General features: G+C 46.1%; 1 protein-coding gene and 1 long non-coding RNA gene across 5 annotated transcripts in view; one reads left to right on the plus strand and one right to left on the minus strand.

Moving 5' to 3' along the window:
* Positions 1 to 3,397: 3,397 nt before the first annotated feature.
* Positions 3,398 to 11,008, minus strand: LOC140618609 (uncharacterized). Of its 2 annotated transcripts, XR_012018678.1 has the most exons (3): positions 10,923 to 11,008; positions 10,075 to 10,797; positions 3,398 to 4,012 (listed from the first exon to the last, which is right to left on the minus strand). It is a non-coding gene; the product is annotated as an uncharacterized lncRNA (long non-coding RNA). The 2 variants fall into 2 exon arrangements; XR_012018677.1 differs by lacking the exons at positions 10,075 to 10,797; positions 10,923 to 11,008 and adding an exon at positions 6,039 to 8,033.
* SLC9A8 (solute carrier family 9 member A8) overlaps positions 8,989 to 12,668 on the plus strand; it is a 70,576-nt gene continuing 66,896 nt past the window's right edge. For 2 of the 3 annotated variants that reach the window (XR_012018676.1, XM_072801397.1), the window contains exons 1-3: positions 8,989 to 9,713; positions 10,179 to 10,226; positions 11,637 to 11,815. Coding sequence is in view for 2 of the 3 variants with exons in the window: in XM_072801397.1 (XP_072657498.1) it covers positions 9,688 to 9,713; positions 10,179 to 10,226; positions 11,637 to 11,815 (253 nt within the window). In the remaining variant the exon portion in view is untranslated. The remainder of the gene's footprint in view (positions 9,714 to 10,178; positions 10,227 to 11,636; positions 11,816 to 12,668) is intronic. The other variant, XM_072801398.1, reaches the window with a different exon arrangement.

Here is a 12,668-nt window from a genome sequence, read left to right on the forward strand (position 1 = left end):
GTCTTTGACACTGCCTCACCTCCCTGTTCCGTGAGTCACCAAGCTCTGTCAAGTCTTCCTCCCCCGCCCCTCACCCCTTCACTCTTGTATCCTTCCAACTGTCCCCACTTTGTGACCTGGTGACAGATGGAAACACTAGTTTCCAGGCTGCCCCCGGGCATGCCTTTTTTCTCTCTTCCATTTAAAAATATCTTCTTTTCTCTTGTATTTTTTTTCACACTGTATATCATTTGCAGAACAAAACTGTTAAAAAAAAAAAAAAACAAATAAGGAAATAAAATACCCCCGCGCCAAAATTCAGAGACGACCATTAATCAAAACAACATTTCAACACATATTATTCCTGTCCTTTTTATTATTATTTGGCTTTAGATTTGATTTGTATCAAGGTTATTTTGTCACATAAATGGAAGTCACATTTTCTAAAAACAGAAATCTTCACTTGGCACCTACTCTCATTTCCCCCTCCCCAAACACAACCACTTTGACCACTTTTATTTAGCTGACTTTTCGATGTTTAATTCCATATCTCTCAATAACATGCTTCTATTTCCACTTCTAATTTTTTTTTTTCAGTTTTCAGTATAACCTGCTTGCCCACTATAGGATTCGAGGTTTCTGCTGTCTTTCCCTTCCCATTCTTGGCCCCAGCAGAGAGGCACACCCTTCCCATCCCCCATTCTCTATGGTAATTTTGGTGGGATCAATATTCACTATTTACATAATTGTGACTATGTAAATGCCATGCACAGCTGAGCTCCACAGTAAACTAGGATGTCCTTTGCTTTCCTGAACAGCTTTTTATTTTTCTTTGAGTTAATAATTGTTTTGTTCCCTACTCCCAACCCCAAGCCAACCTAACTTTCTCAGTATTTGTTACCAGTCCGACTCCAAACTGTGCCACCGTCCAAGTGTCCTCTCAACACCTTCCAATGCTTCAGAAATTCTATCCATTTATCTTCTGGAAGAAATCTCTCTGGAGCCTTTAGACTTGCTGGTAACTGGAACTGGTACCCATTGGTATCCCAGCTGTCATCTGGGATCTCCTTTTATCATCTTCTGGGGATGCCGTTCGTTTGTCTGTTGTGTTGGGTTTCCGTTTCCTGGGTCATGTGTCTTATTATCCTTTGTCTGATTCCCCCCCTTTTGGTGGCACAGCTTTCTGCAGAAAAACTTCCTGAGGAAGGATGTTGGGAAACAGAAATTTTGTGACTTTCCATGTCTGAAAAATGTGTTTATTCTATTTGCTCCCTTGATGATTGCTTGGCTGGGTATGGAATTCCAGGTTGGAAATCCTTTTCATTCAGAATTTTGAAGGTATTACTCCATCATCTTCTTGCTTCCAAGTTTTGGTTGAAAGTCTAAAGTTGCTCTGACCTCAGTGCTTAACATGTGACCTATTCCTCACCACCACCTCTTCTGGAAGTTTGTTCTTTGTATTTTGAAATTTCATGATGATGTCCTTGCTATGCATTTATTTTTATCCAACATGCTGGGCACTCAGTAAACTCTTTCAGTCTGAAAACTCATGTCCTGAGTTTTGGAGAATTTTTGTGAATTATTTTATCCATGAATCCTCCCGATTCTGTTTCTCTTCTTTTTTGAGATAGTGCCTATTTTTCAGCTGTGGGATTTTTTAGACTGGTCCCCTAAACATCTTATCCTTTCTCTCCTATTTTGCTATTTTTGTCTGTTTGTCCTACTGAGACAAATCCTCAAATTTATCTTCCAACCCTTTTATTACATTTTAAAAATTTCTAGTGTCATTCTTTTAATTCCCAAGAGCCCCTCTTTGTTCTCAAAATATTTCTTTTTTATAGCATCTTGTTCTTCCTTCAGGGTTGCTCTCTGAGAAGTTTTTTTTTCTCTTGCATTATTTCTGTTTTCTCTAGTTACTTTTCTCTATTGTTTTAGTCTCAAATTTTTAAGTAAGAGGCTATCCTTGGTGTCTAATATTTCTTCATTTTCTGTTCATGTTTAAGTGCAGGGAGTCAAGAAGCTGATTATTGTGTATGTTGGAAAGGGGGCTGTTGACTTTAGCTATGACAATGAGCTTTATTAGGGACCCCTGATGTCAAAATATCTTTAGGTTATTCCTCTGGGTCTAGGCAGATTTTCTGGAGCAGACTCTCCTAGTCTCCTGCCTGGAATGGAATGAATGGCCTGGCTGGCCTAGTTCTGGGGCCATGTGAGTAGGGACACTATATCCAATTTGCCTGGCTGCTCCGGATGTGAGCAGTGGGGCCAGCTCTGCAGGTTTAGGGAAAGACTAGAGTAGGGCATTCAGCATGCAGGCCAGAAAATGGTCCACAAAAAGACATCCACGTCAAATCTCTGGAACCCGGGAATGTTCTCTATCTTTGCAGTCAGGTTAAGGCTCTGGAGATGAGATAATCCTGGACTATCCAAGTGGGCCCTAAGCACCATCACAGGCATCCTCATAAGAAAGAGGTAGAGGGAGATCAGATACATGGAGCAGAAAGAGATAAGACCACAAGCCAAGGAATGCCAACAGCCACCAAAATAGGAATGACAAGGAATGGATTCTCTTCTAGAATTTCTGGAAGGAGCACGTCCCTGCTGACACTTTGATTTCAGACCTCCAGGACTGTGACAGAATGTGTTTCTATTGTGACACCCCACAGTTTGTGGTAATTCCTTATAGCAGCCCCAGGACTAGCGTCCAGTGAATCTTTCACTTTTAACATAGTGCCGCTGCCCTAAAGCATGCTGAGGTGTGCAAGTCCAGACACACTCCTGTTTTATTGTCTCCACAGCATAGACCTCTAGCCTTTTACCTGAGTAGGTGCCCAGTTGCCTAGATTCAGTTGGGGGCTGGGAGGACATGAAAATCTGCTTCTTTTTACCCAATTTCCTTTATTTTCACACCCTCCTCTCCACCACCCACCTCCCACTCCCATTTTAATTTTACTTTCAGAGGCACCTAGTGTCACCAATTCCAGAGCCTTTTGGAGGGTTTTCTGGGACAGGGGTGTAAATCAGGGTGGCCTGTGGCTTTCCTCTCTGCTGCCTGAGGATTGGATTTTCTCAATTCTGTTGAGCCATTTAAACCTGCCTTCTTTCTCTTCTCCAAAATGTTCTTACCGTTGTCTCTCTCCTCTCCTATTCCCTTATCCTTGAGGGTTTATGCTTTAAAAAAAATGAATCTCGGGGTGCCTGGTTGGGTTAAGCATCTACCTTCAGCTCTGCTCAAGATCCCAGGATCCTGGGATCGAGTCCCACATAGGGCTCCCTGATCAGTGGGGAATCTACTTATCCCTCTCTCTCTGGCCCTACCTCCCCCCGCCACCCGCCACCCCCCACCCCCGCTCATGTCTCTCTTCTCCTCAAATAAATAAATAAAATCTTTAAAAGGAAAAAAATCTCTGCGAAATCATAAAAGCAAAAAAATGTTAGTTTATATCACCTGGCAAAAATATAACAAAATTAGAAAGGGATAAAAAATTTACATAAACACTCAGTAAGTAGGAAATTCTAAAACACTCCCTAAGTAAATCCTGTCTCAAAGCAGAAACTGTGGAGATGCCTGGCTGGCTCAGTCAGTAGAGTATAGGATTCTTGATCCTGAGGTCGTGAGTTCGAGCCCCATGTTGGTCACAGAGATCACTTAAAAAAAAAAAAGGAAAAGAAACTATAATGAAATCATCATGGGTCAAAACTCATGAGTTATCCTCAAAGCAGATTTTCAAAACAAAGTCATACTCTTGAATGTTTATATCAGCCATGTGTAGGTATGTTGTCAAGCAGGTTGCCCCTGCAGGCAGCTTGAGCTTAACCCTACTGGGTACCTGTGTCTAGAACAGATATTTCAGACTTGTCCCACCCCTCTGGGTGAGGGAATGGGGGTATTTATCCTCTACTTGCACCAGTCACTGGTTGAGGGCTGTTCTGGAAGCATTCACTTGTGCTGGCTTGTGGTGTGTTGAGAGGAAGCCTGTGGGCAGCAGTAGGACTCTCCAAGAGTAACCTCTTGAGCAGGGACCAGCAGAGTCTGTTTTGGGAGAGAGCGAAAAAAGAAACTCAGATTCCCAGGCCCCACATCTGAGATCCAGTAAGTCAGTGATAGGCCTGGAATCTGTATTTTTTCACAAACTCTCTCAGGAGTATGTGTTGCACCTGATTCCACTGAATTCTACAAACCCAACCTTTTCATTTTCACCTAGTAATTGTAGTACCCGTTACCTGCCAGATTAAAATATTAAATTCATAGGCATTGAAAAATTAGCCCCGACTCATATGTAAATCCATGTGAAACAATACTAAACAATAAACATAAAGGGAAGGTCAACACAGATTTTCTTTTTCTCATGGTGCGTTAAGCAGAATAATGGCCTCCCAATGACATCCACTTGCTAATCTCTGGATTCTGCAAATGTTATGTTACGTGAAAAGGGGGAATTAAGGTTGCTAATCAGTTGCCCTTGAGATGGGGAGATCATTCTGGATTATCCAGATGGGCTCAATGTAATCACAAAGCTCCTTCTCAAAGAACGAAGGAAGGAAAGTCAGAGCCAGAGAAGATGAAATGACCAAATCAGAGGTTAGAGTGATGCCATTGTTGGCTTTGAAGGTGGTAGAAGTGCCCACAAGCTATAGGATGTGGACAGCCTCTAGAAGCTGGAAAAGGGAAGAAAGCAGATTCTCCCCTAAAGTCTCCAGAAGGAAGGCAGCCATGACAACACCCTGAGTTTAACCCCATAATACTTCCTCCCAATAGAACACAAAGATAATAAATGTAGTTGGTTTGGAAAATTCCTCTAATATGTCTCTTAATATATATCTCCTATTGGTTCTTCTATTCTGATTGAACCCTGAGTAACATACATGGGAACCACTTTGATTCCCTTTTTAAAATACATGAAATACCAAATTCATTGAAAGCTTTCGTTGGGCCCCTTGTTTTGTTGACAGCTTCAGGTTTTCTAAGCTCTGGGAAAAGAGTGAGGAACAAGACATCAAGTTTCCACATCTGTAAAATTGCGCTAATCAGAATACCTCCTAGGTTATTATACTGATTAAATAAGTCACTGAGCATAATGCACTTGAGCAATGCCTGGTACAGAGTAAGGGTTCAAGAAATGTTAGAAGGTGCCTGGCTGGTGCAGTCGGTTAAGCATCTGACTTGGTTTGGACTTGGGTCACAACCTTGGGGTCATGGGATCCGAGCCCAGTGTCCTGCTCCACACTCAGCACAGAGTCTGCTTGTCCCTCTCCCTCCCCCTCTGCCCTTCCACCCCTACACACCCCCCCTTGTGCTCGTGCTTATGCTCTCTCTCTAAATCAATAAAATCTTTTTTTTTTTTTTAAGTTAGAAGAGGTAAGGAATGGAAGAAAGGCAGAAGAGAGATACAATCTCTCTGCTTCCAGGGGGCTTAGATCTAACTGGAGGAAACAGGATGATAAACTCAGGAAGGAAAAAAGAAGAAGGAAGGAAAGAAGGGAGGGAGGAAAGGAAAGGGGAAAAAATCTGACCGTGATAAGTGCCTCAGAAACACTTATGTTTAACACTTCATACCGGGGTCAGCAGCCCCACCCCCCAGGGGCAAATCAGCCTGCCACCCTCTATGTAATGGCTTGTGAGCTGGGAATAGTTTCCATGTTTCCAAATGGTTGAAAACAAGTACCATGAAAATGCCAAGAAATTCAAATCTCAATATCCATGAAGTTTTATTGAAACAAAGCCATACTTATTTAAATCATCTAAGGTTGCTTTCCCACTGCAAAGGCAAAGTCAGATTGTTGCAACAGAGATCTGAATGCCCACAAAACCTAAACTATTTACGGTCTGGCTCAGTACAGAAAAAGTTTGCTGGCTCTTGCTTTAGGCTGAGTGGTCAGGGAGGCCCTCCCTGAGGAGATAACATTTAAGCTGAGAACGGAATGGCAAGAAAGAGGAAGGTTGGGGGTAGGAAGGCAGAAAGAACAGAGAACTAAGGTAAGAGCTTCTCTCTAATCCTGTAACAGCCTTCCAAAGAGGGGCTCTGTCAAAAATTATGATGGGGGGGGGGGGCGGTCACCTGGATGGCTCAGTGGTTGAGCGTCTGTCTTCGGCTCAGGTGGTGATCCCGGGGTCCTGGGGTCAAGTCCCACATCGTGTTCCCTGCAGGGAACCTACTTCTCCCTCTACCTATGTCTCTGCCTCTCTCTCTGTGTCTCTCATGAATAAATAAATAAAATCTTAAAAAAAAACTTATGGGACTCAACCAGGACCTGTTCTAGCCTCTTTTCGGCCTGGCACAGCACAGGAGCCTAGGATCTGTGTGTTGAATAGCTTTGTTTGCCTTTCTGGGAGTAATGATTTTAGATTGGTTCCCAGGAATAGGTGAGAAGGGCCTGGGATTTGCCCTCAGGCCCAAGGGTAGGTGTTCTATAGACTCCTATTTGGCAGCATGCCAATGAGCGTCACAAAACTGGCCCTGATAACAGGATCTGTGGCAAAGGCAGTGGGTGGAATGCCAGGTAGAACGGGGCAGCCCTCAGAGAATTCAGGAAGCTGCTTTCATCCTGAGTGGCCCTACAGCTGGCAGCTTGATACAAAAAATCCTACCCCCAGTTTGCAGGGGCCAGACTCCAGCCAGGGGTCTTCTGAGAGAAGACGCAGAAGAGAACCTGACTCTGAATCTTCTCTGAGCCAGTTCATTTCTGCCAGGCTCTGTGATAAAGGAGAGAAATGAGGTGTTGGCCCTATTTTAGAGCCAGAGAAATTCAGGTGGTGGAGAGCTACAAGGGATACTTGGTAAAAACACAGACTCTGAATCCCAGCCTCAACATTTCCCCCATGTGTGATTTCAGGCAGGTGGCTTCCGTTTATAGATACGATAGTATCTCCCTCAAAACAACAACTACAAAAGTACAGAATTAAGGAAACAATAGCTCAGCACCACACCTACAGGAAGAACTCAATAAACATTGCCTGATCCTAAGCACATTCCCTCAGTTAGCTGTGACAACAGCTCTAAGAGAGTCTAGATGGCAGAAGATTCTGGGTAGGAGCCAGACAGATCTTGTCTCCACCCAGTTCTTCAGAGCCAAATCCTTGAAATCATCCTTGACTCCTCTCTTTCCTTTAGACACCACAGTCCCTCAGCAAATGCTGCCTTCAATATACACCCAGAGAAGCCAAACGTTCCTGTCGTCTCCAAGACATCACCTTAATCCAAACTGCCATCACTTCTCACCCAGATTAGCACAAAAGCCTCTTAAGCTGTCAGAGGGCTGCCAACTACCCAACTCCCCACAAGCAAGCAAAGGGGTCCCGATAAAAGTCAGGTCAGAACACTCCTCAAAATCCTCTGTTTCCTAGCACTTCTAGAGTTAACTCACTTCTTTATTTGTTCAATGATCATTTATTATTGAGTATCTACTATGTGCTAGGTGCTGTTCTAGACACAGGAGATAAAACAGAACAAAACAGACAAAAACCTCTGCACTCAGGAAGTTTATATCCTCCTAGAGGGAGGACGATAAGCCAATGTAGAAGTAAAACATACAATATGTTAGGTGTCATGGAGAAAAATAACTAAAGGAAGGAGATGGGGTTTGGTATTTTAAACAGGGTGGTCAGCATATGTGTAATGAATAAGGTAAGGGTTAAATAAAAAGCCCAAAAGTGGTAAAAGGTGAGATCCAAGGGGCAACTCACAAGTGGAGTATTCTAGACAAAGGCCTGAGCAAGTACAGAGGTGGAAGTGTTCCTGATGTGTTTCAAGCACACAGAGGAAGCCACTGTGACCACAGCAAAAAACATGCAGGAGGGGGGAAAGTGGATTGAACTCAGACGGGTAAAGGGGGCCTCAGAGGGGTAAAGGGGACTGGGTTGTTGAGTCCTGTGGGTTCTCCAAGTCTTTTTTCTTTGATTGAGACTAGAAGCCAGTGGAGGTTTTATTTTACTATTATCATAATAATAATAGAGAGAGAGAGCACAAGCAGGTAGTGAGGTGGAGGGAGAGGGAGGAGCAGGCTACCGCTGAGCGGCAAGCCCGATGCAGGGCTTGATCCCAGGACCCTGAGGATAATGATTTGAGCTGAAGGCAGACACTTAACTGACTGAGTCATCCAGGTGCCCCTATGGTTATTATTATTATTTTTTTAAATATTTTATTTATTCATGAGAAAGAGAGAGACAGAGACATAGGCAGAAGCAGGCTCCTTATGGGGAGGCAGATGCAGGACTTGATCCTAGGACCCTGGGATCATGCCTTAAGCCAAAGGCAGACGCTCAACCACTAAGCCACCCAGGCGTCCCTATTATTATTATTTTTAAAGATTTTCTTTATTTCAGATTTCACAACTGGAGGGGAGGGAAGGGACAAAAGGAGAAGCAGACTCCCTGCTAGATGGGGAGCCTGAACCAGGGCTCTATTCCAGGACCCTGGGATCATGAACTGAGCTGAAGGCAGATGCTTAACCCAATTAACCACTGAGCCACACAAGTGCCCCACCAGCGGTTTTAATTTAAGTAGGGCAATGACTGGGGTTTTAAAGAATCACTAGGCTGGGCATGTGGCTGGCTCATTTGGAAGAGCATGTGACTCGATCTTGGGGTCGAGAGCTGAAGCCTCATGTTGGGTGTAAGGATGACTCAAATAAATAAAAAACTTAAAAAAAACATTTTTTTTTTTTTTCCAGGATCATTGAGGCCCACTGTGTGGAAGACCACAAGGAGCAGCCAGCAGAGCCAGTGAGACAGTTTACAGTTCAGGCAGCTACAACAGCTGTTACGAGATATGATGGCTTGGAGCAAGGAAGGAGGTGGTGTCATATTCAAAAGCCTTACCCAAGAGTAGGAGCCCTCCTGATGGGGTCCCTCCCCCCCCCCCAACAAGCCATGTTCCTTCCCTCCTATATCCCGTAGGCCACAAACCACAGCTAGGCACATACACGTGTGTAAAGAGTATTTGTTGACTCAGTGAAAGAATTAGTGAATGATCCAAGCCTAGAGCATCATCATCACCTATTATTATTTTTTTTTTTTTAAGATTTTTTTTTTTTAGGGAAAGAGAGCGTGAGCAGGGGGTGGGGCAGAGGGAGAAAATCAGATTCCCAGCTAAAGGCAGAGCCCCAGGCGGGGCTGGATCCCACCACCCTGAGATCCTGAGCTGAGTGCAAATCAAGTCAGAGGCTTAATCAACTGAGCCACCCGGGCGCCCCCACTAACGATAGGCATATAGTCAGCATTCAGTAAATGTTTGCACATAGAGTACAGCACAATTCTGCAAGGCCAGGTGACTAGTCCTCTTTGCAAGGAGGAAGACTGGGGCTCGGACAGGAATGTGTACCCCGGGGTCCCTCTGCACAGCCTAGACTAGAAGCTTCCTTCTAGCCAAGTCCTGGACACTGGGTGGAGAGTGCTTGCTCTCAGGGTGAGTCACGATGACTTCACAGGAGTTTCGCTCAAAGGTTCTCCGCCCTGCGATGAAGAGAAGCCGAAACTTCACGAGGCCAGGAGGTCAGGGGGCCCAAGGAGGTCAGGCGTCCTAAAATCGCCGGGGCCGGGTCCTCCCACCTTCAGGCCACAGAGACGAAGGGCCAGAAGGGCCGCCCGCTCACGGCCGAGGCCCCGCCCCCCGCTCGCCGGCCCGCCCGCGCCTCCAGCGGAAGCCGGAAGCAAAAGCGGTCCCAGCTAGCCCCTGGCTCCGAACTCGGTGGTCTTGGAGGCTCCGCAGGATGGGGGAGAAGATGGCGGAAGAGGAGTGAGTGGGCTTTTCCCGGGCGGCGGAGGCGGCGGGGCTGGGCCCCGGCGGGTGACAGCGAGCGCCTCGGGCCGCCCTCCGGCCCCGAAAGGCGGAGCTGCTTGTGTCGGTTGGCCGGGACTGACCCTGCCGGCGCCAGCGAGGAGGGCGGGAGGGACGGGCCTGGGCCCAGCCCGGCCCCGCAGCCTCCTGGGGGTCGGATCCTGGTGCCGGGACTCGACAGCCCAGGGCAGGCCTCGAAAGGCGCCTGGAGGAAACCGAAACCCAAATTCCGCTTCCCCGGTTTTCGATCTTCTGATGATTAGGGAGAGCTCCGCCGCCTCCTCCAGGAAGTCTCCCACCCCCACCCCCACCCCCGTACTTAGCCAATCGCCTCCTCTTCCACCGTAACGGTCATTTTTCGCATCTGTTTCCTCCACTGAGTTTCATTCATTCGTTAACTGTTGGCCATTTACTCTATTCCAGGCCCTGGGCACATAGTAGTGAAGGAGGCCGACCAGGAGCTGCCCTCAGGTAGTTTCCATTCTAGTGGGGAAAAGACCGCACGCAGGCGAGGTGGTGTCAGAGCTCTAAAAGGAAATGGCAGTGTTAGGATGGGGGAGTCCCCTTAGCAGAAAGTGACGTGCCTGTCGAAACTTTGATGATGAGAAGGAGGGTTGGGAGAGGGAACAGGCAAGTGCAAAAGGCTAGAAGCAAGAAAGAGCTTCATGTGTTTGAGGAGCAGAAAGACAGGCAGGATGGCTGGAACAGAAAGAGTGAGGGGGGCTAGGTGTACAAGATGAGGCAGGGATGGGGGCAAGGGGTCCCGTGTCCTCCAGGTACTTACCCGCCAGGACCACTCTTTAGCCCGTCTCTGTATCCGCCGGGCACAACCTGTTTCATGCTATATAGATGCCCTACCTGTATGAGCCGGTTTGTAAAAACAGTAGCAAGGAACCCCCCGTGGTTGAATTCAGACTCCCTCACCTGACATCTTTGCAGATGTGTCTCGGCTGGCTGGGTGGTCCTTTCATTTCCTACTTGCTCAGCACATGCACCATTGACAAGACACCAACCTGGGCATCCGCAGCATAAAGCAGTGGCCCTGTGATTACACGATTGGTCTCAAACCTGATTCTGCCACCGGTTAATTGAGATACTGGGCAGGTTACACAACCCCTCTGAGCTTCAGTTATTCATGGGTGAAAAAGTGAAAGGAATAGTGCCCACCTCAGGCCTGGTGGGCCCATTAAATGAGAGGTTGTAGGTGACCTTGTTCCTGGAGTGAAGCATTGACTCAATAAACATGAGCTGTTATGATCACAGTTGCAATGGTTATTATATGAATATTGCCCTAGTTTACAACAGTCCCACCCCAAAGTGAGGAGTGTGCACTGGGAGGAACATAAGAGGTGGGGTGGGTGCAGTATTACAGAGGAGGTTACATTTGAGCCTTTAGAAATCTGAGAAGGATTCTGTAAAGCGGGGTGGGGTGTTCCGACCAGAATCAACAATTGGGTAAATTTGGGTGGCTTCTTCAACCTGCTGCTATAATTCAAGGAAAAGAAAGTAAATAGGAGAAATAACGGCGCCAAGTAAATAGCGCTGGATCCTGGAATGTGATGAGACTTCAGTTTGTCTCCATTTAAATCCCTCATTAAATGCCAAAGAGCAGGCAGTGTTTTGTGTCTACATGGGCCCTGGCTCCCCCTTGTTGCTGTTCTCTGAGTGGCTGTGTTCAGAGCACCTGAAGACCCTGGTACTCTCCTGCTGTGGCAGGCAAGAATTCTCTGAATCAGTGTCTCTCTTAGGCCTGCCTGGTGGTTGTAAGAGTTGTGAATCCCGTCATCCTCTGTGCCAGGTTCTCCTTCTGTTTGTGTATATGTGTTGACACTTGGGGCCCTTTTCCCTTTAACTAATCCTGCTGCTTTTTGTGTCCAACAGGTTTCCTAACACAACTCACGAAGGTTTCAATGTCACCCTCCACACCACCCTGGTTGTCACTACGAAACTGGTGCTCCCGACCCCTGCCAAGCCCATTCTCCCTGTGCAAACAGGGGAGCAGGCTCAGCAGGAGGAACAGTCAAGCGGCATGACCATCTTCTTCAGCCTCCTCGTCCTAGGTGAATGTGGAGACACCCTCATCTGCCATCTTGAGTGTCTGTGTGTGTTATCTAGAAGGTCAACCCTGTCTAAGCCACCATTTACTTAATATCAAGCCTTCCTTCCATTTGGTTTGACATCAGACACTGAGGGACAATGATAAGTTAGTTCATAACATCACAACAGCGTGCTCCTTTTTCTTTCTAAATCATCGAGCTTAGCAATTCTGAAGAGCTCTTTATATAGTAGTATCTTAGATGTCATTTGGAAGAAGGGATTTTTGACCCGGAAAGAACCTTGAACTTCTTCTAGCTTAGTGGATTTCAAACCCTGCTCATGAGTGTGTGTGCATGTGTGTGCGCGCACGTGCACGTGTGTGTGTGTGTGTGTGTAGGTGGTGGTAGTAGTAGCAGGAGGTGGGCTAAGTCAAATGGGAGAGCATCTGACTTTCTGACCAGAGCAGCATTTGGTCTCCTATCTATTAGGCTTCCATGTAAATTTTGCTTAATTAAAGGTTTTGTTGCTGAGTAAAAAATCCAACACCCCTTTCCTTACCCTTTATCTCCCATCAACCATAGTATGATTTTTTCCCATATCTGTATACCACCTACGCTGTTGTTTACTTATGTAATATTTTTCTTTGAACAGATTCACTCTCAAACTTAAAAGTCTCGTTCTGTTCATCCTCCTCCAGTAACGGGTGAGAAAATTTAAGCCCAGAGAGATTAAGCAATTGACATGCCTCGTTTCTGGGGAGACTAGAGATTAACATTTGGGTTGCCAGACATCAGTTGAGAAGTTTTGGTAAAAGGCAATACATTAGATGCCTCCTCGAGACTGTAGACAGCTGTCTTAGACAAGAAAAGCCAGTTG

This window comes from Canis lupus, chromosome 26 (genome assembly GCF_048164855.1).
Source record: "Canis lupus baileyi chromosome 26, mCanLup2.hap1, whole genome shotgun sequence".
NCBI classification, from domain to species: domain Eukaryota; kingdom Metazoa; phylum Chordata; class Mammalia; order Carnivora; family Canidae; genus Canis; species Canis lupus.